The 26,385-nt window shown below is 35.8% G+C and overlaps 1 protein-coding gene across 2 annotated transcripts in view; it reads left to right on the top strand.

Moving 5' to 3' along the window:
* The first annotated feature begins 10,475 nt into the window (after positions 1-10,475).
* Positions 10,476-26,385, top strand: part of PDE1A (phosphodiesterase 1A) — a 324,675-nt gene continuing 308,765 nt past the window's right edge. For both annotated transcript variants that reach the window (XM_087861882.1, XM_087861881.1), the window contains exon 1: positions 10,476-10,586. In XM_087861882.1, coding sequence (XP_087718008.1) covers positions 10,486-10,586 — 101 coding nt within the window. In that variant the 5' untranslated portion in view covers positions 10,476-10,485. The remainder of the gene's footprint in view (positions 10,587-26,385) is intronic.

Genomic DNA, 26,385 nt, shown 5'->3' with positions numbered 1-26,385 from the left:
TCAGTAAGTATTGGATATTGACATAGGGAAAAAACTTCAAAGGCAAAAGAGCAATAGCAGAACCACAGAGAAGAGATGGACAGATTTAACTACATAGAAAATTGGAACATTCATGTATTGCAGAAAGGGAATAAATTGGAGTAAATGTTAAGGAAATTAGATTTATAATCCTGGACAGAATATTTCTCCTATACAAATTTGTTCATAGGAACTGGAGATGCATACAATCACTAATATGCAAAAACATATTTATTAGAGGATTATTCATCATAAAAGAAAACTGGAAAATAATTAGGGATGGATAAGTAATGGTAAAATCAAATGATAGTATACTATGCAGTAGTTAGATGAACAATTTTGAAGAAAAGTTAAGGGAATGGAAAAATGTTCATAGTAAAATTTTAAAAGGATAAAGCAGTATGCAATTTTATAAACCTCTATATCATAATCTTATTTTTAGTGGTTGTTTTCTCTCAGGGGTTATGGGTAACTTTCATTTTTTACTTTGCATTTTTCAGTATTATTTCAAATTCTCTATAATAATTATATGTATTTTAATACTCAAGAAATGTGCATAATGCTGCTCCTCATATCGTATTAAGTAAGCAAAACTACAAAATGCATATGCAGATGGTCTCGACTATATAAATAAAAGTATTTATTTTTAAATCATTTTAAAATTTAAAAAAAAAGCCTGAAAAGAGGGAGTTTTATGTCTGTTTGGCAAACAGTGGACAACCTGAGAAAGTTCACGCACAGGGCACCATGTGATCAGAGCAGCAGTTAAGATGAATCGCCTAGGAGGGTGCTAACAGCTGGTGGGGAAAGGTGACTCAGATCAGGCTGTGGTAGACGGAAGGACAAGAAGGGGTTGATATCAAGTTATTATCAGGAGCAGAACTGAAAGTACTTGGAGACTGGGAGTGGGACACGAAGGACAAGTAGGAGCCAAGAACTCAAAAAATTCCCTGAATTTAAAAAATACATATAATTATTGTAAAAAATTTGAAATAATAAAAGAAAATACAGAATAAAGCAAAATAAAAATAAAAGTGCCAGTTTACAGAAACATGGAAATTTGGAGGAAAAGCTGGTGTGAAAGAGGTAAGTTAATTTTTAAAACTGTGTGAAGTTTGTGGCAAGAAGATATTAAAGACATATTTAAATATCTCCTTTAGTTTTTATTATGTAATACATAAACAGTAAAAAAAAATCAAACATGAGAGAAAGGTACACATTAATATCAACTCTCCTACTGAATTTCCTACAACTACTGGAAGTCCTACTCTTTGCTAGTAACCTCTTTCAATTATTTTCATTTTTATTTCCTCTGGTGATCAATTCCATATCTCCTCAAACCTTGATATCTTAATCTATCAACATCAAACATTACTTGATCAATGTCTCCATACTCTGAAAGATGAGGAACTTGTTCTCTGTTCCTAGCTTTTTAAAGTTAAATTATTATATTGGGATCCTTTTGGTAACAATTGTAACAAATTACACTTTTGTAAGTTTATACTTAAACTTCTATATCTTGATCGATCGACTTAAAACAGTATCATTGAATTCCCCACAATATAAATGGAGAATTTCAGTGATTATAAACTTCCTTCCACTTCTCCTTCCTCTGTTTTTCTCCCAATATGTGGCAGCTATACAATCACTTTTATTGAAGTTCAGAACACTTGTATTTTTTTTTCTGTAACTGTAATAAACTAACTCATATTTTGTCTAGTGGTTGAATTCTAAAAACTGATACACAGCATTTGATAATACAATTATGTAAATTCTATTGATGTAGAACGTGTCACATATTTGGGGACCCGCTTGAGAAAGAAATACAATTCTTTTTCTCTTTGCTTTTTAAACAACTTTATTGAGGTATAATTTATACACCATACAATTCATCCCTTTGAAGTATACAATTTCAAGATTTTTAGCAAACTTACCAAGTGGTACAATCTTCACCATAATCCAGCTGTAGAACATTTCATCACTCCAATAAAATACCTGTGTCCATTTACAGTCAATACCCTTCCTACCCCACAGCCCTGGGTAGACACTAATTTACTTTCTGACTCTACAAATTTGCCTTTTCTGGTTTCTTCCACTTAGAAAAACTGTTTTAAGATTAATATATACCGTAGCATGTGTCAGTATTTCCATTCCTCTACAGGGTTCCATTATTTTGATTAACATCTTGTTAGTCATTCATCAGTTGATAGGCATTTGAGTTGTTTCCACTTTTTGGCTATTATAAATAATTCCGCTGTGGACATTTGTATGCAGATCTTTGTGTGGACCTATATTTTTTATTTATCTTGGATAGATACCTAGGAAATTTAATCCTATATTTTCCTAACCAGTCTACTCGAAGAAAAATGTCCCAATTATCAAGAGTATCTGGAATTAATTTTTCTTATATGCCATCAACTACTTTAAACCCTTCCATATTTTAGTTTGGTTTATAATCTAACCATGCTTTTATGTTCATATTTTTCCCTCTAGAGATGTAAAGCAATTTTTAAATTAAATATTTCATAAATATTAAAAGGTATAAAGATATTACCTGTCGAACTATATATTTACACCCTGTTTAAGAAATAAAACACTTCCAGGGGCGCCTGGGTGACTGTCGGTTAAGTGTCTGCCTTCGGCCGGGGTCATGATCTCAGGGTCCTAGGATCTTGAGCCCCATATCGGGCTCCCTGCTCATCAGGGAGACTGCTGCTCCCTCTCCCTGTGCCCCTCCCTGCCCCCGCTCAAGCTCTCTCTCTCAAATAAATAAGTAAAAAAATCTTCAAAAAAAAAAAAAAAAAAAAAAAAAGAAAAAGAAAGAAAGCACTTCCAAAACAGCTGAAGAAGTTTATGGATTTAATTTCAAAGCATCCTCCTCTCTCTTTCTAGAGATTACCATTATCTAGAATTTAGTGTTTATCATTCCTATGCATTTCTTTAAACATTTACTCTGTATGTATTTCCTAATTAGCAAAAAAATAAAACAAAATTATACTGTCTAAATTCTTACTGGACTTGGTTTTTGTTCTCAACATTATTTTCATGAGATTTATCCCTGTGTATAGTTTTTTTACTCCAAGATATACATTTTCACAACCGTATTATATTCCATTTTGTGAATATGCCAACATTTATACATTTAATGTGAAGTTAACTGGTTAACTGGTTAAAAAAATTGTTTTGCTACTATAAATGTTCTTGTGTATGTCTCCTGCAATGGATTGGTGTTTGAGTACCCCAAACTTCATATGTTGAAACCTAATCCTTTATGTAATGGCATTAGGAAATGGGGCATTTAAGGGGGCGTTTAGGTCATGATGGTGGAGCCCTCATGAATGGGATTAGTGCTTTTATAAAAGAGACTCCAGAGAGCTCCCATGCCCTTTCTGGACACAGTTGAGAAGATGACTGTCAACAAACCAGGAAACAGGCTCTCAGCAGACACTGAATGTGCAAGCACCTTGATCTTGGGCTTCCCAGCTTCCAAAATAGTGAAATTAATTTCTGTTGTTTATGAGCCATCCAATCTCTGGTATTTTGTTATAGTAGCCTGAATGGACTAAAATGTTTCCTTTATACATGAAAGTATTTTAGAGTACATACATCTTCAACTTTTCTAGATATTGGCAAATTTCTTTCCAAAATGATTTTGCCACCAACAGGAAATGAAGTTCCTATTGCTCCACATCCTTCCCAGTATCTGGTATTGCCAGATATTTTTTTCTTCCAAATTATTGCGTGTGCAAAGTTATACCTAAGTAGCCACCTCTATTTCACCGAATACAGTTAATTTCTAACACCTTCTGTTATGCTTCCTGTCCATTTATGTTTCTGCTTCAGTGATTTTCTGGCTGCTATTTTTATCTATTTTTATATGAATTTGCTTGTGCTTATCTTCTGGATTTCCAGAAATTATTTATGTATTTTTGGTATGAAACTTTTGTTGGTTATGTTATATGCATCACAAATAATTTCTAAATCTTCTTTTGGAAATTTTGGTAGTCTCTCTGGAGTAAATGACAGGTAGGTTTACTGTCCAGTTTAATAAAGATAATCATGTTTCCTTCCAGAGAAAAGGTTTGACATGCTTTCTGCCCATTGTAAAAGATCCAAACTCTCTAAGCTCAAAGTTCTTCTCTGACAATGCAAGTCACTGTCTGTGCAGGTATCATCTGGCTGTCTTCATGTCACCTTGTGGGAATCAGAGCTCAGAGAACCTGTACCAAAATGCCAGTACTGTGGCTATGGATTTTGGTGTGAAGAGTTAATATAATTCTATTATATTAGGAGGATATATAGGCTGGTAGGCTGTTCTGATAGCTTGTATGAATGGTAAAATCTCAGAATCTTCACAGTTCTTGACATCTTTTTCTATTTATTAATAAAATAAGGCATACCAATTTTATTGATCTTTTCAAAGAGCCAACTTTTTATTTTGTTGATTACCTCTATTGTTTTTCTGAGTTTTATTTCATTGCTTTCTGCTCTGATATTTATTTATTTATGTTTACCTATTTTGCTTAACCTCTTGATTCTTAGCATGGGGGCACTTGGGTGGCTCAGTTGGTTAAGCATCTGACTCTTGATTATGGCTCAAGTCATGATCTCAGGGTCGTTGGATAGAGTCCTTCTCCCTCTGTTCCTTCCCCCATTCTTGCTTTCTCTCTCATTCTCAAATAAGTAAATAAATAAAATCTTCTAAAAAACGATTCTTAGTGTGGATCCTGAGGTCATTGATATGAGATCTTTTTTCATTTCTAATATAACTATTTGGTGCTATAAATTTCTCCCTAGTTACTGTTTCAGCTATATGTCATAGATTTTGATATGTTGTGTGTTTCATCTTTATTCAGTTCAAAATACTTTCTAATTTCGTTTTCAATTTCTTGTTTGGCCCTTAGGTTACTTGAAAGTGTATTATTTAGTTTCCAAGTATTGGGAATTTTCCAGATATTTCTGTTACTGATTTCTAATTTAATTCCACTGGGGTCAGAGAATATATTTTGTCTTATTTGACTCTTTTTAAATTTATTGAGACTCATTTTATCACCCAGGATGTGATTTCTTTTGGTAAATATTGAATGTGTGCACTTTAAAATAATGTATATTTTGCTGTTGTTGAGTGGAATGTACTATACATGTCAATTAGTTCAAGTCTACTGATAGTGTTGTTTGGATCTCTTATATACTTACTGGGGTTCTTGCTACTTGTTTTATCAATTTTTAAAGTGAGGATTATAAAATATCTGACTACATGACTTTAATTAGGAATGTGTCTACTTCTCCTTAGAGTTGTATTATTTTTGCTTTCATGTATTTTGAATCTCTGTCATTATGTGCATCTTCATTTTGACACCTTCACTTTTTAGAAGCCCATCTGTGCATTCAAAAGTATATTTATTATAATTTTTGCAATATTGGAAATGCTTTTTGGCTTACAAATTTTTGGAATAACTAGTCTGCTATACTGTTAAAACTTCACACAGTTTCTGGGTTTTTTCTTATCAATTAAGAAATAATATGCTCTCATTTAATCCATAAAATAATCTTCTTAGTTTGTTAAGATTCTTTTAAAATGTAATCCATTTTTTCTTGAAGCCATCTTTTTTGGATCCCCTTAGTTTCTTGTTCTAAATTGAACTAATTTCTTCCTAACCCTTCTTCACAGAAGTAAATCGGGGATTTTGTTTTTAATCTCCATGGCTAGTTAGGTACATGTCTCTGATTTTAGTCATTAATTACTTTTTTGTTTTTCAGGTATACTGATTCATGTAATTATTTTATTTATTTTTATTCATGCAATTTTAGAAGAGTATTTGAGTGATATGCTTTCTGAATTTGGTGCTTCTGAATACGTTATCATTTATCTTTGCTATTTGTTGGGTGTGAACTTATAAGTTTAAAACTATTTGCCCGCCAATTTATTACATGGTGCTAGTGTAACTTTAATATGAAAAACAAAGTTAGTGCCACAAATATTTCAAACATTACACTCGTGAATAAGGATGTAAAGTTTTTAAACTAAATAAACACTAGCAATGCACAAAGCAATAATGTTCTGTAACAAATTATTTGGAAAGTAGTTCATGACCAGTAAACCTACTAAAATAAATAATTACACTATAATCTAAAGGAGAGAATCATGCAATTATATCAATAAATGCTAACAATTTAATAGAGCAGTTACTATGTGCCTGATATTGTTCTAAATTCTCTATGTATATTAACTCATTTAATCCTTACATCAACTGTATGAGAAAGATGATATTATTATGTTCCTTTATACATAAGGCAACAGACACATAAAGTAACTTGCCAAAGATCATATAATTCTTTAAGTGAAAGGATAGGGATTCAAACTCAGGTAGTTTGGTTCCAGTCTATGCTGTACTTTATCTTGTCATCAATAGATACTGAAAAATCATTTTATAAATTTTTGTCAACATTCCAGTAAAATATATTAGGTAATAAGAATGAAGGAACTACTTATTATAATACAGATAATTTATCTGAACACAGAATTAAAGCAAAAGTGATGGACCATATGAGAGATAAGAGACAAATTAGATCAATTTTTATGCTACATTTAGGATTATTTTCTCAACTTCTCTCCAGTACTCATATAGAACGTTTTGTTTTGGCAAGCATATTTTAATTTCTTACAATACTTTCTTGTTATCTTATTTCTCTGTCTCATGTCAGAATTTTTTTGGTTTAGTTTAATTTTATGAATGCAACGTCTCAAATTTTTCTCAACAGATTAATTAGGAAAAAAAAAAGTTGAGTGTTATTCCTTAAATTCTATTCTGTTCTCTCCAATGTGATTTATTTGATTTTTATTCTATTAATACCTCTTGTAGATGTTAGTTATAAACTAGAAAAGAAAAATACTTTGAATTCTCTACATTAACAGAAATAACTTTGTGATGCTGCCTGAGGCTGAATATTATATTGGTCAAGGATTTAAATAATAAGCTGTTCTATGTAGCTTATTGTTCAAATTTTAATTTTATTTTATGGAACATTTAATGCAATAATTAAGCTTTTTTGTCTATGCAGTGTGTAATCAGTATACTATGAGTTCTTAAATATCAATAATGACGGAAGTGAGATAGTGAAAGAAAGAGCAAATGAGTTTTAATGACAAAATTCACCCACACTTAAGTAGAATAGTCCTCATTTTTTACATTGCAATATTATTGGTGAGCTAGCCAATGTGAGGGTTTGAAATATCTTGGCATAATTAGGAAATCATTTGTGACTTGAAACCTCAAGATTATAACCTCAAGGACTGTGGTGTTTGGCTTACGTAATAGTAATGGTGGAGTGCTTGCATTTTATAGAGATTTTTCACTGTGATTCATCTTTGAGAGCAGAATTCAGATGTTGACTATCTCATTAAAGACAAATCAGGTACGTGTTTATTAAATAAATGTACCTAGAATTGTAAATGAAGGCGCAGGGAAGGTAAAATTAGTACTTTCAGAGCAATGACTAACTTATTTCTGACTATTCCGGTAAATGCTCATAGGGGTGAGGTTGTGATTACGTAAAGCGGTCTGCTAGCTAAAGACATCACATTCAGATGGAGGTCAGGAAAATACCTTGCCGAGAAAGGAAAACCGAAGCTTCAGTTGATTTAACCTCTTCTTCTTTCGAGAAACTTCATTTTCTGCCGATGTTATTTCCATTTTCTGTTCACCAGTGTGGAGAAACGCCTGTGAGCACTGGGTGGTGGTTCCTATCTACTGGGCTGCCGGAGCAGCGGGGGCTGCAGACCCGGGTGGGGGGACCTCGCACTCCAGGCTTCAGGCGGGAACCTCTGAGCAAGCGCAGACCGCACCTTCCGCCAGCCCGTGGGCTCCCGCTGAGTAGCAGCGAGTTCGGAGCTGGGACAGTCCATTCACCCAAAGTTCCTCCTTGTTCACAGCCTCTTCAGCAGCGGCCTGCTCTTCGTTTTCCATCTCTTTAGGATCTCTGTGCAAGTAGAGACCAGGCCTGACATTCTGCGGCTGCTCAGGGGCACAGTGCCACCGGCCGGTGCCCCTCCCCCCACGTCAGACCCACTGAGCGAGCTCCCTTGTTGCTCGGAGGTGGCAGTGGCCACGTGGAGCAGGGTCGGGGGTTAACGTAAGACGCCTCTGTGAGAGCTGGTGGTCAGCTCCAGGATCAGTTCCTGTGGGAAGTTGTGGCTCCCAGAAGGCTGTCTCCATCTGCTTAGAGAAGGTTCCAGGGCCAAGCGGCTAGCAATAGGAGTGGCTCCAGTGGCAGCGGCAGACTTTACAGCTCACTGGTCTCTGTTCCCGGAGGGCATGATACTGACGGCGGCCAGGTTTTCAATGGCAACAATGGCACGAGCTGCCGGCGGAAGCTTCTCCCAGGTCCTCTTCAGATCTGTGAGGTAATGACATCACCCTTCTGTAGGTGATGATTTCATTTGGGAGTTAAGTTTGGGGCCACCCAAGTGGGTTCCCACTGCAAGGAATTTGAGGGCATCCTGCTCCTTTATTTACAGGACATCAAGGGCTCTGACACTGTGAAAGTTTCCTGCTATTATGGAAACCCAGAACAACACCTGTGGGGACTGTATCCCAATAGTGCAGAAAAGCTCACCTCTTCTAATTTGTAAATCAGAAGTCACTTTCTATAAAATTTTGCAAAGATGCCATATATATATATATATATATATATATATATATATATAATGATTTTAACTACTAGATGCATTCCGTGTTTAGACACACATAGTAACTTTATATTGGAAGACTTTGTCAGTAAAATCATAGAGCCCATTTTAAAAGATTGGCTTTAGGGGTGCCTGGGTGGCTCAGTTGGTTGAGCCTCCAACTCTTGATTTCTGCTCAGGTCCTGATCACAGGGTCTTGGGATCAAGCCCCGCATCTGGCTCCCCTCTTAGCAGGGAGTCGGCTTGAGATTCTCTCTCTTCTTCTCCCTCTGCCCCTCTCCCCCTGCACATTCTCTCTCTCTCATAAATAAATATATCTTTAAAAATAAAACAAAAAAATATGAAGGACTGGCTTTAAATCTGGGAAATATCTGTTTCTTTGTTTCCTCAACTAATTAAATGGGAATATTACCTACTTCATGGGCTCTCTGGAAGAATTTTTAAAAGGTAAACAGGTACTGGCCATAGCATCTAACACATGGTAAGTACTCAGTAAATACAAGATATTATCATCTCTCTACTATCTATGACTATCTCTACCTTAAACTTCAAGGTAACAAGCAAGGTTACTTGCAGGGAGGAATGAAACTACATGTGCGTTTCCAAACAAGCAAGAAGAGATACTGCTTTTATGTGTATTTTTCTTAGCAGCTTGCAGATAGCAATAGCTGTTATGGAGCTCATACTCAAGGTCTGTGCTTGTTTCAAAGAAAGCTCACCATGTGTTGGGAGCTTGGCAGATGACTCAGTTCTGATTCCTTTTATGTTCACTTTCTCTCATTTTTCTTCTAAAATGCACGAGCAGCACAGCATCAATTTCTCTCCCTCCTTTTCTTCTTCCCCCCACCTTCACACACTCCCTTTCCTTCAACACACACACATACACATACACACACACACACACGCGCGCGCGCGTGCATCCACACTAGTTTCATTTTATTTATCTTTTAATCCCCAAAGGATTCACGGAGCAGGCTGTGTGCAGCTGCCGTGTTTTCTTCTGGTTAAATTGGCGGTTACCTACTGTGTGGAGTTGCTAGGAGAAGGTGAATAAGCATGATTACCGCATCATTGATGTACATAGTCTCTCAGTAACAACCTGTGGAGCTCTGTGGTCTGTCTTCTGTATGGCTCTATGTGTTATTTCCTCATTGTTGTCATTAATACTTGTTGCCTTTATTGTTACAGCATGATCTATCTTTAACTGTTGGTTCCAGATCAATTAAGAGACAAAAACCTTGGCATTTAAAACAGGCACTTTTTTCTCAGGGTGGTGCTGCTGACACTGGTTCCTACCATCTGCTTTCTCATTACATCCTGCCCTCCTTCCATTGGTAGAGAGGAATTCAGCTTCTTCTGGTGCGCTAAAGTCATTCACGTTTCTCTTGTGCATAATAGATCTTGTAAACTGTAGGAATTCTGATGTGCTTCAGTGCACCGAACAGTAACAGATGAGCTGCTTTTGGGGAGAGCTGGAGCGCTCAGTCGGTCAGTAGCACAGTAGCAGGCTCACATGTGCGGATTGTTCCTGTGAGGTCAGAGGATCTGTTTATAATGCTGTCTGCTTGGGGGAGGGGAAGCGGGTGATGAGAGCAGTGGATATGCCTGTCAAAGTCAATAGCAATTCTGGCAGAAGCTGTCCTCAGCTTTGTAAATCTGCAATGTTTTGATAGATGAGAGATGCTACTGTATAACTGTTTGGGATTTGTAGTGGACTGAGGAATGTTTGTTCTAGCTGCTGAAACTGACTGTAACTATATTGCCCTAGGAGTACCATCATGGGGTCAACTGCTACAGAAATTGAAGAATTGGAAAACACCACTTTTAAGTATCTCATAGGAGAACACACTGAAAAAATGTGGCAACGCCTGAAAGGAATGTGAGTAAGCTCTTTGCTTGGTTCTGTGTTTTTATTCCCCCACTCCACCCAGAATTTGACTATTAACATGACTAATTGTTCCTACTCTCTGAATTTGTGAACTAGTGTTTCCTTTAGAAAGATTTTCTCTTAGAAAATAAAATGTGTCAGTCTCAGCTAGCAACTTGCTTGAAGGGTGGATAATCTTTTTTGCACCTGTAGGTTTAATATAAAGTAAGGTAACTCCCTGAGAATTCACTTCACTGTTAAAACACATGGCTTCTTTTATACATTCTGCATGTATTCTTTAGATAGGTGATTTAGATATGCAGAAACGAACTAGGAAAGATGCTTGCCAGGATACTTGCAGAAATAAAATTTCCTTCGGAAAAATAGAAAGATTACTACTGGTAGTTATTTCTCTGTGATTAGATTTTGAAAAAGCAAGGGCAGGATTAATGTGATACTAAGTGTTTATACTCCATTGTGCTTATTCTTTGTCTTAATTGATATATCTTTAAGAAAAAATGTAAAAACACTAGTAACATTCCAAACTTATTGGAGAGTTTTAGCTTTAAATTAACCAATTCACTTCTTCTGAAAGTACAGACTAGCTCATGGTATAAAATAGACCTTACTAAGATGGGTCAAGAGATGTGCTTATGTCAAACATGAATTGTAAGTACCGGAGTCAAACTTTAATTGCATTGCTATTCACCTTGCTATTTAAATAACATTTAAGTTTTTTTGTTGTGTATGCTACCAAGTTCTGTTTAGTTCTCCAGAACCCTATGTTTACATGCTTTATTTTAATTATGTCATAATTTAAACATCAGCTTTAACATTTCAATAAAAATGTGCAATATGAATATTTACAGGCCATTGCAATTGCTTAACATATTTGCAAATCTCAAATGAAAATATATTTGCTTTTCTATAGTAATAGCTAAAGGAATCCTATACAATGCAAAACAGAGGTTTTCTAGGATTCATAGTTCTAATGCTGGATTTACATACTATTATATACAATGCAACATCTGAGTAAATTTAATGTTGCTGTTTTGATATATGATTTTTTAAAAGAAAAATTATGTCAAACTTTGTTTAGAGGAAAAATTCCTTCTACTTTCCTCCATTTGAATGCATTTAGTGATGTTTAGCTATTTAAATAGCATTCTCTGTATGTTTTCTTCCACTTGAAGTAATAAATGGCATTACAGTACACTGGATAAGAGCATGCTAATAATGCAAACAACATTTAACAGAGAATAACTTTTAAAAAAGGAAGCCATCTTACATCATTTGAATGAATTAGAGAAATATGTTTTTAAGATCCATTGAAGATTTAAAATTACAGTTTTTTGGTGAGTTTGTTTTCTAGGGAAACAAATAATCCTATAAAAGCAAATAACAGCTTACGAAGTTAATTAGCATAGATGAAAATTAAACATTGGCAGTCATCAGATGATTTGTGTCCTAACCTAATTAGTAGATGAACATCTGTACCGGAAAAATTATAGATCATATTACAACCTATTTTAGATTTTCTTCCCTTTATCAGGACAGGATGTTTTTTGCTTGATTCTTTTGTTTGTATTTGTTTTATTTTCCTGTAGTTACTTAAATGTATGAATATATGTAGTTACTTAAATGTATGTATGTATGATAGTGAATTTGTGCATATGTCTTTAAGAAATTTAAAAAGTGACTTTGTGCTTACCTAGCATTTTAGAGTGAAGTTATCTGACTTTCAGTTTATCTACTGATCTCAAAGATCGATCTCATTTTATTTCAGTAGAGAGTGACAGAGTAATTCAACAGTAGACCTTTGAGACTTGATAGTCAATGTTGATGTAGGATATAATACATGTATGTACTAAGTAAATTTGGTGTGTGTCCACATAGAGCCACTGAATGACCATTTAGGGAAAAAATTACTGAAACTAGTTTTTTAAAAAAATAATCATTATTACTGAACTTGATTGAAATGACTTACTGCTTTTGCATCAAAGAAAGAAGGAATTTGCATTTTGGTACTATTACTTTAACTTATACTTTGACTTAAGACACTTCCAATATTCTAGGTTTAGAATCGTCAAAACAAAAAGCTCTAAATCTAAAATGTGCATGACTAATGACAGCTAAATTGTTTAATTATGGTCTTTTGTGTAGTCTGCATTCACAGCAGTGATATGAGGGTCTCCTTATTCCATTGCTGGAATTGTCTTGCCTATTTAAAATGTAATATTGATTCAAACAGAGTGTTTAGCTTATCAAAATCTCTGCTGCTAGAGTTTCACTTTTTAAGTGTTGGCAATTAAAATTATACTACTCATGAAAGCTATCAAACAATTCCGCAATAATTTTCTTGGTTTGTTAAAGAAGACTCAGTGAAGACCTTTAGATATTTGGAAAGTAATTTTTTTACTTTTACTGTATCTAACTTCACAGATACATTGATTTATCTCAACAGGACATTCTGTTTTTAAGTAGGTTTATAATACATACATTTTTGAGGTTAAATAAAAATAGAGACAAAGGTTAAAGTCTATTTAATGATACTTTAAATACGGAAACATGAGCTACTACAGGTAGATATTTACAGAAAATATTTTATCAGGAATATCCTATACATAACATTTTAAATCACTTTTTTGAGTCTGTAGAAATAGTTTTTAAATTTTGTAACACATGTGAAAACATCGGTAAACTAAATTAAAATATCAGTTATTCTCTACCATTTTGTTGATTTTTTCATTGAGTTTCTTTTAAATCTCCATCATATAATATTTAATTGAGACACCATATTCAGTGATGTGCCAACAAATCTCTTATTCCTTTGTGTAAACAAGGGTGAAACACTTTCCTCTTCTGATTCCTGATGTATACTTGCATGCTTTATTCTATTAATTTTATTTTGCAGTGATGGCTTCTTTCTTTAGCTTTCTTTAACCCATCTTCCACCACTAATTTGTCTTTCAATATGACAATTTAGATTCTACACTATGACTCATCATCCATGATGGTGGAAATGTTAGCAAATGACTAAGGCATCATCCCCTTCATAAACAACATTTTAAAAGAATCATATACTTGTCCATAAGTTATCAATTGTTTAGGACCAGGAAAACACTTCCTATTTCTTCTGCCATCTCAACATCTAATGGGATTTCTGGCTCAGAAGTTTTCTGTGACTCTGGGACCTATACTATTTCCTACATACTAAGGAAGTTTTTCTAACTCTAATCTTTGCGAAGATTGTTAAGTTTATTGATTCCCATGAGGAAAGTTGTATGTGTTTTCATTTATGCAGGTTTTCCCCCCAATTTTAGAAATAATTCTTTTTTTCTGTGTCATGGTACTGTTTTTTTTTTTTTTTTAATTTTTTAAATGTAAAAATCCTCCACAGCTATGGATTTTAAAAAAACCAAAAACACATTTTAAAACATTGGTGCTGCTCTTTCCAGTCAATGCCACTGTTCTAAGAGTTTGATCTAAGGGGTGACAGCATTTCCAGAAAACTGTGGTCAAGTAGAAATTTCAGTGAACATGGCATTATAGCAGCAACTAAATCAGACTGTTACCTTATTCTGTTGTTCAGCAGAATGGAGGATAATTTAAACTGCTTGAAACTATAAACTATAGACAAAAATCTGAGACTCACTACTTCATAGTACTTATTACCTCCTCTTTCAGTTTTTATAAATGTAGGACTAGAACCTATGAAAATTTTACAGTTGGAAACTAACTTAATATATGAGAATTAATTTTGCACATATAGATGTTTACCTCCCTATCTCTCCTTATCTGGACAAATGGCCAGATATTAAGATCTAGAATTGTGAATGCAACAGTTGAAAGACTTAAGCTTCTTTTTTTTCTTTTTTCCTCTCATGGGTGGTGAACCTGATGATCAGTAATGGAAGAATAAAATATAGAGAAGCAGAAAGTGAAGGAGAAAGGAAGAAATGTGTAATAACCTTATAACAAATTTAAAGTAACTGTTATTGAAGAGGGCATTGTGTTGAGCAGCTCTCAGGGGCAGTTGCCCAAACCCTCGTCACCAAGAAGATGTAACAAAAATACATATTTAGAATAAAAATTGGCAAGAAGGGTAAAAAGACAGGAGCTATTAGCACCATATTCCCAAACTGGAATCGTATTTAGGATGAAGCAGCATTATAGATGAGCAAATTTGATCCTTTTACTGCCCTGCTTTCTAGTACCCTCTCTTCAATGTTCAGCATCCTTCACAGGGTGTCCCTGTACCTGCTTGACATTTGGAGCCTCCTCTCATGCCTCTTCCTCTGTGGCCCCCTCCCAGTCAGGCTCAAGGTTGCCCCAAAGAAATGCTGCTTACCGCACATCCGCCTTTGCTCATTTTATTCTCTCTTGTCGAGGGAACCACTCCTTTCTCCTCTCTCAGCCAGGGCTCCTCTTGTTCCGTGTGATGCTTTTAGAGATATGTGGGGATGTTTCTGGTTACTGCAGTGCCTGAGGGTGTTTCTGTACTCAGTGGGCAGCAGGGTCCAGCCACAATAAATGCCCTCCAGAGCTTGGGAAATTCCCTTGTCAGGAAGGACTATCCTACTCAAAATCCTAATAGGGACACTATTAAGTAATGCTCAAGGATCTCTTCTTAAATTTCACTTGCAAAGGAAATCCTTCTTGACCCTCCATACTGGGTTAGTTTCCTGTATTTGGCTCATAAAGTAACTGGACTTCCCTTTTCATAACAAAATCTACCTTCACTACTGGGCCACAAGTTCCTGAGGGCAAGACTCATGTTCATTGTGTTTGCTTTTGGATCCTCAGCACCCAGCACAATACCTGGCACGTAGGAGATCACGTAATAAATCCTTTTCAATCAATCAATCAATCAATCAATACATAAAATTTGGAATCTTATAGTGGTTCTAACTTCAAAATTAGAGAATCAGTTAGACTGCCAAAATAGGGCCTAAAGCCAGGTTGGAGGAGTGGAGATAGTTTCACAGATAGAATAGGGATAGAGAAGATGGAAAGAAGTAATATGTGTTTATCATCTATTGGTTGTCAGAACTTTCCAAATATAACATATGTCTATTCTTATTTACTTTTCCAATGATTTCAAAAAGTAAGTATCCTAAGTTTTTAAACAGCTAGTATCTGGTGAGACTTGCATTTAAACACAGATCTGCCTAACTCTAAAGCTCTTTTTTTTTTTTTTGTAAGATTTTATTCATTTTTTTGACAGAGACAGAGAGCACAGTGAGATGGGGGGCAGGACAAAGGGAGGGGCAGAAGGCAGAGGGAGAAGCAGATTCCCAGTTAAGCGGGGAGCTCTACACAGGACTCCATCCCAGGACCCTGAGATCAGGACCTGAGCCAAAGGAGGACATTGACTGAGCCACCCAGGTGCCCCTCTAAGGCTCTTATTCATCTTACTTTCAAAACAAAAAAAGAAGATATTCTCAGAATGATCACAGAAAAGATGCTGATCCTTAAAACTTAGTCCATGGGCTTTGTGGTAGGCAGACTCATTGCCCCCCAGACATGTCCATGTCCTAATCCCTAGAATCTGTGAAGATGCTACCTTACATGTCAAAGGGGAATTAACGTAGCAGATGGAATTAAGGTTGCTAATCAGCTGACCTTGAAATGTGGAGATTAGCCTAGATTATCCAAGTGGGCCCAATGTAATCACAAAGGTTCTTAAAAGTGGAAGAGGGAGGCAGAAGAAGTCAGAGTGCTCTGATGTGAGAAAGACTCAACTTGTCTTTGTCAATGTTGAAGATGGGGTAAACAGGCTAGGAGGCAATGTTTGTGGGCAATCTCTAGAAGCTTGCAAAGGCAAGAAGGAGATTCTTTTCTAAAGCCTCCAAAAAGAATGCAGATCTGCCAAAACCTTGATTTTAGCTCAGTGAAACTTGCATCAAATTTTTGACCTACAGAACAGGAGATAATTCATTTATCTTGTTTTAAGCTACTAAGTTTGTGGTAGATTTGATGCAGCAGCAGTAAGAAACTAAATACATTCCTTCCGTAACAGAATACCAGAGTGCTTAATCAACATGACCATTTTTATATCCTTACCCTCTCCCCCACCACTGCCCCCAACACACACATTCTCATACAGACAGAATGCCCAGAGGTGAATCAGTCTCTGCCGATCTATGAAGTGGAGTAGCTACTCCTTGTCTTTAGCCGTTAAATAACTCACTGTCTTCCATCTAACCCTGGTTTACATGTCTAGATCACCAATTTCTTACCAAGCTCTAATATTGAGAGCTTATAGTGGACTCATTTCAAATATCAAGGAAGAATGTTTATGCTCTTTTTTGGAAATTGTTGATAAATCTCAGTCTCATATTGTTGATGGTTTTGATGGATTAATCAGAAAAATCAGTTTAAAAATTGTCCGTTAGTCATAAATCTAAAGAAAACCACCTCACAAAATCTATTGTTATATAAATATAATCTTAATATAAGTTTCAGTCCTTATGTAATATTATGTTTATAGAAATAGATATTGTTGAGGTGAAATACCTTAGAGATTAAAAACCTGAACTCTAGGGGCGCCTGGGTGGCACAGCGGTTAAGCGTCTCCCTTCGGCTCAGGGCGTGATCCCGGCGTTGTGGGATCGAGCCCCACATCAGGCTCCTCTGCTATGAGCCTGCTTCTTCCTCTCCCACTCCCCCTGCTTGTGTTCCCTCTCTCGCTGGCTGTCTCTGTCTCTGTCGAATAAATAAATAAATAAATCTTTAAAAAAAAAAAAAACACCTGAACTCTGAATCATTCAGGTATTTTCTAATACCATCTGTCCTTCAGCTCTGTGATCATGGAAAATCTTTTAACTTTTCTAAACTTCACTTTTCTTATTTGTAAAATCCAATTATTTTATTCATCTTTCATTCACTTGTTTAATAAATACCTGCTGGTTGTGTGCTATATCAGGTGCAAGTTTAGGCACAGGGACTTACATTTTAGTAGAGGAAACAAATATCAAAAACAGTAAAAAATAAGTTAATACAGAGTAAGAAGTGACCTGAAGAAAATGCACCAGGTGATGTGATCAAGAGTTACTTGGGAAGGTACTTTGGATAGGAATGATTTATCTTAGAAGGTGACTTTTCAGCTGAGACATAGTCAAAAATTGATACCTGCCTCATGAGATCTTGGGGTGGGGTGGGGCTAATGAATGATATCTCTAATCCAAGTTCAGGAGTAAGTGAGAGATAGATTTAGGAGTCCAGCTGATGGAGATCAAAATGTTAGCTTTATTGCAGACTAAATTTCTGTTGGAGGATAAGATTTTGCAGCTAAATAAGCCAGAACACCCTGGAATTCAATTTATCCACCCAATCTGCGGACCTCCTCAGCAGGAGCAAAATCTCTCCTCCTACATATGCCTCGTGGCCTCTAACAGATGAGACTACGCTTTCTACATGCAGAATATCCTTTCCTCACCCCCTGAGAAAGATAATTTGCACCCCTAGGTGTAATTCTTTATCCACAATTCCCCAACCAAATGTTCCTCCTCCTCCTTTGTGAAAGAATGTGAAAAGTTTCAAAGGGCGGCCTGGAAGGCTTTTCCAATTGAAAGTCCTTCCACTTAAAAGGGAAGGATTAGGATCAGGGAATTTGAATATTGCCCAAATAAAGGTAGTGAAAATTAAATAAAATAATGTGTATAAGAAATACAGCACAGTACCTGGCATACAGTAATCTTTTAAAAATATTTAAGTATTGCTATTTCTATAATTTTATCTATTCTTATATGTATATCAACTCTGCTATTTAACAGCTATATGATTTTCTCCAAGTTTTTGATTTTTCGATACCTTAGTTTTTGTATCTGTAAACTGGGAATAATATCATTCCCTATCTCCTAATATTGAGAAGGTTAAATGAATAAATCTTATGAACTTCTTAGAACAGTGTCCAGAATCCAAGAAATTCTAGCTGTTATCATTATTATTGCTAATGTTATATGCAAATGCAGAATTCTATTTTTTTCAAGTAATTTTCTTATCAGAATCAGTGGAGAGAGTTGGGTTGTCAAGATGAGAAAGGAAGACCTCTCAGGTCAGTGGAAGTGCTCTCACCAAGATTCCCAGGTTTTTATACTCAAGGATTTACATTTCCTTGGGGGAAGGAGTGATGGGCATGTTAGGAGAGAGAGCTGAGGAAGAGAAGTGGGCTGACCTTTGAGTTTTACTGATAGAAGAATTGCCGTGATGGATTCCGCACCCTTAATTCAGCATCTTGTGGTAGTCTTAGGATGGATTTTAGGGCTGTATAATCATGTATAACCCACGGCTAGTCTGATTTCCTGAGTTACTCTGGCTTGAAAATCATTCTTTAGGTCTTTCCTTATCCCAGTCTAGGTCTGGTTCACAAAGGAGTTGACTTCTAAGTAATTACTGTCATGTCCCGTAGTCCTTCCTTTTGCTGATTCATTTTAGAAAATACCAAATTACCATTATATTATTAGATTTTGTCCCTTATTCTAACATATTTCAATCAGCTAATCAAATGTAAATATTTGAGCAAGTCTGATTCCCATCCGAAAGGTCTGTGCTGTAAGCCTTTTGGATATGAAAGGAACTGTTCACTAACATGATTAAACAGATGATAATGTTAAAGGCTCATGAGAATCACAGTATTCCAAATATCTGGTCTGAGCAAGTATTAGGCATGAATAACTATTTATTGTTAAGGAAGGACATAAAAGTGGTAATAGGTCATGAGAGGCATATAAATGAAACATTATGTCCCTTCTGGTTTCTCCTTTTAAGCTACACTTTCTTGAAATTGTTTAAAGAGATTGTATTTTATTTTATATTTTATAAACTATTTAAAAACACACATTTTTATTAAATAGGCCAGGAAAATGCTCAATGCAGGTAATTTCTGCTAGGTAAAGCTTTGATATTTATAGCTACTTAAATTCACTTATAATTAGTTGTGAAAAAATAGTAAAGTCCTAAGTACGGTGTCCACAGGGCAAGAAAACAGAGGTCAACATTAATTAAGCTCTGCGTAAGAGTGGAAGGTCGAAGGATTCTTGGAATTTTGTACATGAATAGGGTACTTGGTGACTTAGAAGAAAATAAAAATAGACTTATTAGAAAAGTGATAGTATGCAGGGGTGCCTGAGTGGCTCAGTCAGTTAAAAGTCTGCCTTCAGCTCAAGTCAGGATCCCAGAGTCCTGGGATCAAGCCCTGCTCCTCCAGCAGGCTCCCTGCTCAGTGGGGAGTCTGCTTCTCCCTCTCCCTCCCCTGGCTTGTGCTTTCTCTCTCTCTGTCTTTCTCTCTCACTCAGTCTCTCTCTAAAAAATAAATAAATAAAATCTTAAAAAAGAAAAGTAATATGCTGACTCTGGTCTGCTTAACTGTGGACTTTCTAAGACGTGTTTCAAAATAAATAGCATTTGGAGCAAGATGAAACACCGAACAACTTGGGAATCAATCATATTTTTTAGTTAGCTTAAATTCATAGTTGAATCATAATAGTAATCATATTGTATAATTTTTTGCGCTTTATAATTTCTAAGAGATTTTTCTTTTGATCTGTGTGGTTCAGCACAATTATCCCATGTTTTTCTGATATGAAAACTGAGCCTCAAAGACAAATGACTTGACCAATGTTTCCCAGGTAGTAGGGGGAAGGCCAGATTCCTAGGCCCATATCTTTCTTTTCCGATCAACACTGCTTAGATAATTTCATTTAATACTCACTATAAAGACTCACTATAAAACCTGACATTTTAGGAATTAAAAACTATTCTCTTGTTTTGATTTTTCCACAATCCTGCCATCTGTTTGCCTAGTTTTGCATACTCCAAGGGGAGTTATCACTTGGCACATGCTTTAGATGTCAGAAACTCCCCGGTTCTATTTCTTTCCTTCTCCTAGACATGCACTACTATTACCCCTTTAATCAACTTATTTTAATGATGATCCTAGCTAGATTTTCAAAGGAATTTGACTTTTCCTAAACCCTCTTGCCCCTTTGGAGTTTGGATACTTACAAAATTATTTTAATTTATTTGGCCTTTGGTATCTTAAACAACAGAGGAAAAACCCCCCAAAACCCTGCACAGTAGAGACATCTGGGTGTCTGTCCCTGAAGATTTTGTTTACCAGTAGGAATAAATCTAGGGGTTCTATTGATTAAAATTAGGTATTTTATTCCTGCTATGCTGCTGCTTCTTGTTCTAAAGGATTTTATGCATATAATAAAATTCTTTTCTGAAGTAATATGGGCACAATCTTTTCTCCTTTTATTTTAGAAAAATCATCTAAATGGAGTTTATCTGCTCTATTTCTGACAGAGAACATAAACTATGTAAAGGCACACAGTATTTTTCTCACCCATTTTTGGACCGCATTTGGAGGTGGTTGTTAGGCAGATTAAGGAGCTCCTCTTGAACTTTGAGAGCTCTCAAATCTCCAGTACTTCCTACGGGTACCAAATGAAAAAGTGTCTTGGGGCGACCCTCTTGATATTTCATCCTCCAGCAGATTTCTGCTTTGATATCTCAGGTTTTCCAAAGAGTTCTCTATTTCTCAGAAATTCTTTCATGTTATTGTTCACTATTGCAATATGGCCCAATTTGTGATTCCAATATCCACTCTTGGTGATCCCTGCCATACTGACTCTGACTTTGGCCATGCAACTAGCTTTGGCTAATGGGATCTTAGCAAATGTGACACAAGTGAAGGTTCAGAAAGGGCTTATGCATTGGAGTTTATTCTCTTTTGCTGCTCTTTGGAACTCTCATACCAGCATGGGAAGAAATCTGGTCAAACCTACTGGAGGACTAGCATGTGAAGCAGATATAAACCATTCCAACTGAGTCCCCCTTAGACCAGCCAAACCATTAACCACCAGATATGTGAGCGAAGTCATCTGGGACTATCTAACTTCCTCAAAGTCATAAGGAAATAATAAATGTTTATTGTTTTTGGCCACTAGTTGCAAGATTGTTTGTTGCACAAAAAAAGTCAACTGATACACACCGAAAATCAAGCTTTTGGCTTCTACATTTTTCAGATAATTCTTCTCTGGCTTTCAGAGTTTTTTTCCTACTACCACTCTGCTTTTTTTCCTTCTCATCATTTCCTTTCATTTACTTCTTTGATCCAATCAAAAGATTATGAAAATAAAAAGCAATTTTCAGAAAATCAGTTCAATAAAATTCCCTTCCACTTATTTCCACCAGCAACAATATCAAATGCATGTCCCTACTTACAATATTTCTTCCAATACATGATTTCTCAATGGGCTCTGTGTTGAAGTGTGTTGCTTTTAGGTTTCATGAACAAGTATAGTTTCCCACCAAACAGAAGAGAAACATAGAATAGGGCAGGGAAACTTCATGGTTGCTTAAGGAAAGATAGTTCATATCCTGTTACCCTGGCAACAGGCACTGGGAAGGCCAGGGCTCCCCACACATCCTGTTGCCCTGACAACAGGTCATGCAGGGCATGGGAAGGCCCAGTTTCCACTCTTCTAGGCCTCTTCTTTGTAACCACAAAGAAAAGGGAGAAAGTGATTTTCCATCTTGTTCCTCCTTACCTACATATTTCTTCTATTATCTGAATCACTCCAGTATAAGTTTATCTTTTCAGATGTAGGAGAGGGTAAGAAAAACATGACCTCAATTTTTATATTCATAAACTCTGAAATATTTGTTAATTTTTGATTGGGTCAAAGGAGTAAGTGATAGGGAAAAAAAAAGAGAGAGAGAAGGAATCAAAGCAGTAGGGGGAATAAGTTGTGAAAAACAGATAAGTACTATTTGAATAATGTAGCAGCCAAGAGCTGATTTGGGGTATGTATCACTTAGCTACATTGTATAGGCTTAGCTAATTTTGTGCTCATCATAGAAAGTCACATATATGAAATGATTATTTATTTTGTTACTTTTATTTTGTGAGCAATGTATAACTAAATACCATAAAATGATATATTATAAAATTTTTATTATTTGCAATTCTGTATAAATTTTCCCTTTTTATTTTAATTCAGCTTTTCTTTTCTTTCATTACTTATTCTTTCTTACCATAGAGAGTTGATAAGGAAGCAGTCTGATTCAATTCTTTTTTTCCTTTCTTCTCTGTTCCTTAAGCAATTGTTTTGATTGTGTTAAAGGAATACACTTCACATTTATTTTTGGAGCTCTATATTACTTTGTCTTCACAATTTATGGTTTATATAAAATAGTTGTCTAATCAAAACTGACATATACCATTAGTTCTGCTATTACTAATCTCTATCAATTTTTCTGTAATTTAAAATAAAAATTTAGCTGACTCCTTTGCTTTTAAAGATGGAATAACAACTTTAAATTCTGTAAAACAGAAGTCTTTAACTTTCATAAGCCAGAAGTCTTAATGGTGAAGAGAAAATGCCTGGCAAAATCTTCTCTTAAAAAACTGGACAAAGGGAATTGTGGAGAAAAGATTTTGAATTTAAGCAGAGTGAAAAAGGGAGTATAGGCTGGTTAAAAGCCAGTAGCTTTGTGAGACTGTAAGCATGTTGAAGTGGAATTTCTAAAAGACCAGGTGGGAAAGTTGGAGCCTAATCAGAATATCATTAAAGTCAGAGGAAAAACACTCATGATTATCTGAGACTAAATTAGGTGACGCTTCTAAATACTCTGTTTGCGCTTCATGTATTATTGTTACTGTTCACTTAATTGTTCTGCATTTTAGGTAGTCCCACTCTTCCTCTTCTGGGGTAACAAGGGCGAAGAGGTAGAAGCCATCTAATTATTATTGTATCTTCAGTGCCCAGCATAGCACATTGCAAGAAGTGAAAGCTTAAAAATGTTTCAATATGTATTAAAAAAAACCACAGTAGGCCATATGCAACAACCTTACATTTGAAAGGTATAGCTAGTAAAGCTATAGTTGTGCAGCCCCAACATTAATTCAATCTGGAAGATCAAGAAATTTTTTTGGAGGGTATTTATACTGCTTCTGGAGAATGAAAGAGAATGGGTATCAGAACCTGACCGGTACAGGTTATTGGGGCTATGGTTATGTCACAGACAAAAACAAAAACAACAAAAGACAAACCTTGTAACATGGAATTTAGAATCTCAGGATTGTTGTAAGGGAGAAATAATGCAAAGTGCTCAGACCCTGTGTGTGGCATACAAGAAACATCTCCAAATGGTAGTGTTACTGTAAATTACATTTGTGGTTCAACGATGTGTAAGACAGCATGTTTGTTTTTGCCTATTCCTCTGCCAAATATGAGATTAAAGTTGACTCCGGGTAACTAACTATATGGTGGGTAGGAGGCAGAGGAGATTCAAAGACTGACTGAATGACTACTCCAAGACTGTGATTTCTTAATATCCATACTACTTATATCCTAATAAAACTCTAATTTCTGTCTCATTATGTAATTGAATAGCTAGGATTATGTTGAGAATATCTTTTCATCGTCAGTGAATATTCTGGCCTTAGGTGATCTTACAGCCCAGGGAATTCATGGTGAGTGAAGACGGCTGTATATTCTGTGAGAGTTATTGCCTGCTGAAGTTTCCAAACTCTAGTGAGTCAGGCAGAAGGAGATAAGCTGACCAACTTGGATGGCCTCAGGCTAAATACTTTATGTTAGCCTCCAGGCTCCAGTTAGTTGTCCACTACTGAGTTGAAGGTTTACTAATTCTATCTTTGCACAGTCCTTACAGAGAAACCTACCAAGACAGATAGTCTTGAAATCTCACAATGTGATTATACAATTTTAATGGTTCTTGAGTTTTATTTTTACCAGACATCAAGTCCAAGGTATATGATGAAGCTCGAGATAAAGTCATTATTTTCAAGCTATCATTTAATATTTTTGTTCTGACTTCATCCTGTTATGTGAATCATATTTCAATTAGAAATAAATATTTGCAAAATGTGTATCAAAAGATGCCTGTGTAAAGAGAACGTATCTATCCATGATGGAGTCCTGGGTTAAGGAGAGATCACATATGCTTATGGACTGAGAATGTTCCAAAATGAAATTTACTCTAATTGAACATAATAAATAAAAAATAAATTAAAAAAGAAAAATAAATAAATTAATAAACAAACAAACAAAATGGAATTTACAACCAAAATATATATATATATTTTTTAAAGATTTTATTTATTTATTCGACAGAGATAGAGACAGCCAGCGAGAGAGGGAGCACAAGCAGGGGGAGTGGGAGAGGAAGAAGCAGGCTCATAGCGGAGGAGCCTGATGTGGGGCTCGATCCCATAACGCCGGGATCACGCCCTGAGCCGAAGGCAGACGCTTAACCGCTGTGCCACCCAGGCGCCCCTACAACCAAAATATTAATATCTGGTTTAAAGGATTAAAATATTCTTGGCGTTAGTGCCCAAATGGCTTTATTATATATACTTTCCCTCGATTTTACAGACGGCATTTTGTAGCAGATTTTCTTATTCTTTACCACAGACTGTTTTATTTTTCTAAAAAAGTGACCAAATGCAATGCTAAAAATGTTTACTTTTATTCTTATATTTCTTTGATTTCTTTTTTTAAAATTTCAAATTCTATACTAAAATAGCTAATGTCTACTTCCTGTTATTAGACAACCTGGTTAATTAGAGCACCTGGAAAACAAGAAATATGATGGAATGACTTTAGAGCACTTTGGAATTAGAAACATGTTACCAAGTAATCTTAAATTCCCTAGAAAGGGGAAGTGTTTAAGATCAGAAATAAGGAAATAAAAAGATACTCTCCTTGATAAATTCAGATTGTTAAGTATATGTCTTATGAGTATAAAAGTAAACACTAATTTACACAGTGTGAGTCAAATCTTAGCCACTGATTAAAAATATCTTAAGAATGAGAGTCTTTGGGGGGCCTGGGTGGCTCAGTCGTTATGCGTCTACCTTCGGCTCAGGTCATGATCCCAGGGTCCTGGGATTGAGCCCCGTGTCGGGCTCTCTTCTCTGCTGGGAGCCTGCTTCTTGCTCTCTCACTCCCCCTGCTTGTGCTCCCTCTCTCACTGGCTGTCTCTCTCTCTGTCAAATAAATCAATAAAATCTTAAAAAAAAAAAAAAAAAGAATGAGAGTCTTTCGTAAATAAAGTTGTAACTTAAGTTCACCAGCACAATACTGACACTTGTAAAAATATTGAAGTACTTTGGAAAGTAGGGCTAATATTATTTGATTAACCCACTTCAGTTGACTTATTAATGCAATATAATTTATTTGTTCATTCAATGAATAAAATTCATCACTGGGTACTTAGGGAGCTCCAGGATTATTCTGGGCACCAGGGATACAATGATAAGCAGTACAGTCATGATCTTTACCTTCACGGAGTTACATTTTGGTGGTGAGGATGGATAATAAACAAATAAATATGCAATGTAATTTTAATAAAAGCAAACAGGGTAAGGCGACAAAGTGGGAGGCTCAGAAGTAGCTATTTTAGAAGAGTTGTCAGGGAAGGGCTTTCTGTAATAGCAATTGGTAGAGAAGGACGTTAGTGAAGGGAGGACTGAGTTATGCCAAGGCCTAAAGCAATGGCATCCCGGACAGGGGGAGGCAGGAGCACAACCCTATGAGGCAGGGTGCATGTGACATATTTGAGGAAAAACAAGACCAGGAGGGCTGGAGCACAGTAGGTGAAGGAAGGAGTGAAAGAAACAGGAATGGAAAGAAAGACAAAAGTCACATCATCTAAGACCTAAAAGGCTGTGATAAGAGATTAGGATTTTATTTTCAGCCTGGGAGGAAGCTTTTGGAACTTTGGAGCAGCAGAGTGGAGGATCTGATTTATGTTTTAACAAGACTTCTCTGAACAA

Source organism: Ursus americanus, chromosome 1 (genome assembly GCF_024610735.1).
Source record: "Ursus americanus isolate L20-20 chromosome 1, mUrsAme1.1.p, whole genome shotgun sequence".
Taxonomy (NCBI): Eukaryota; Metazoa; Chordata; class Mammalia; order Carnivora; family Ursidae; genus Ursus; species Ursus americanus.
Note: the sequence above shows the minus strand (reverse complement) of the source record. Positions and strands in the feature narration are given on the sequence as shown.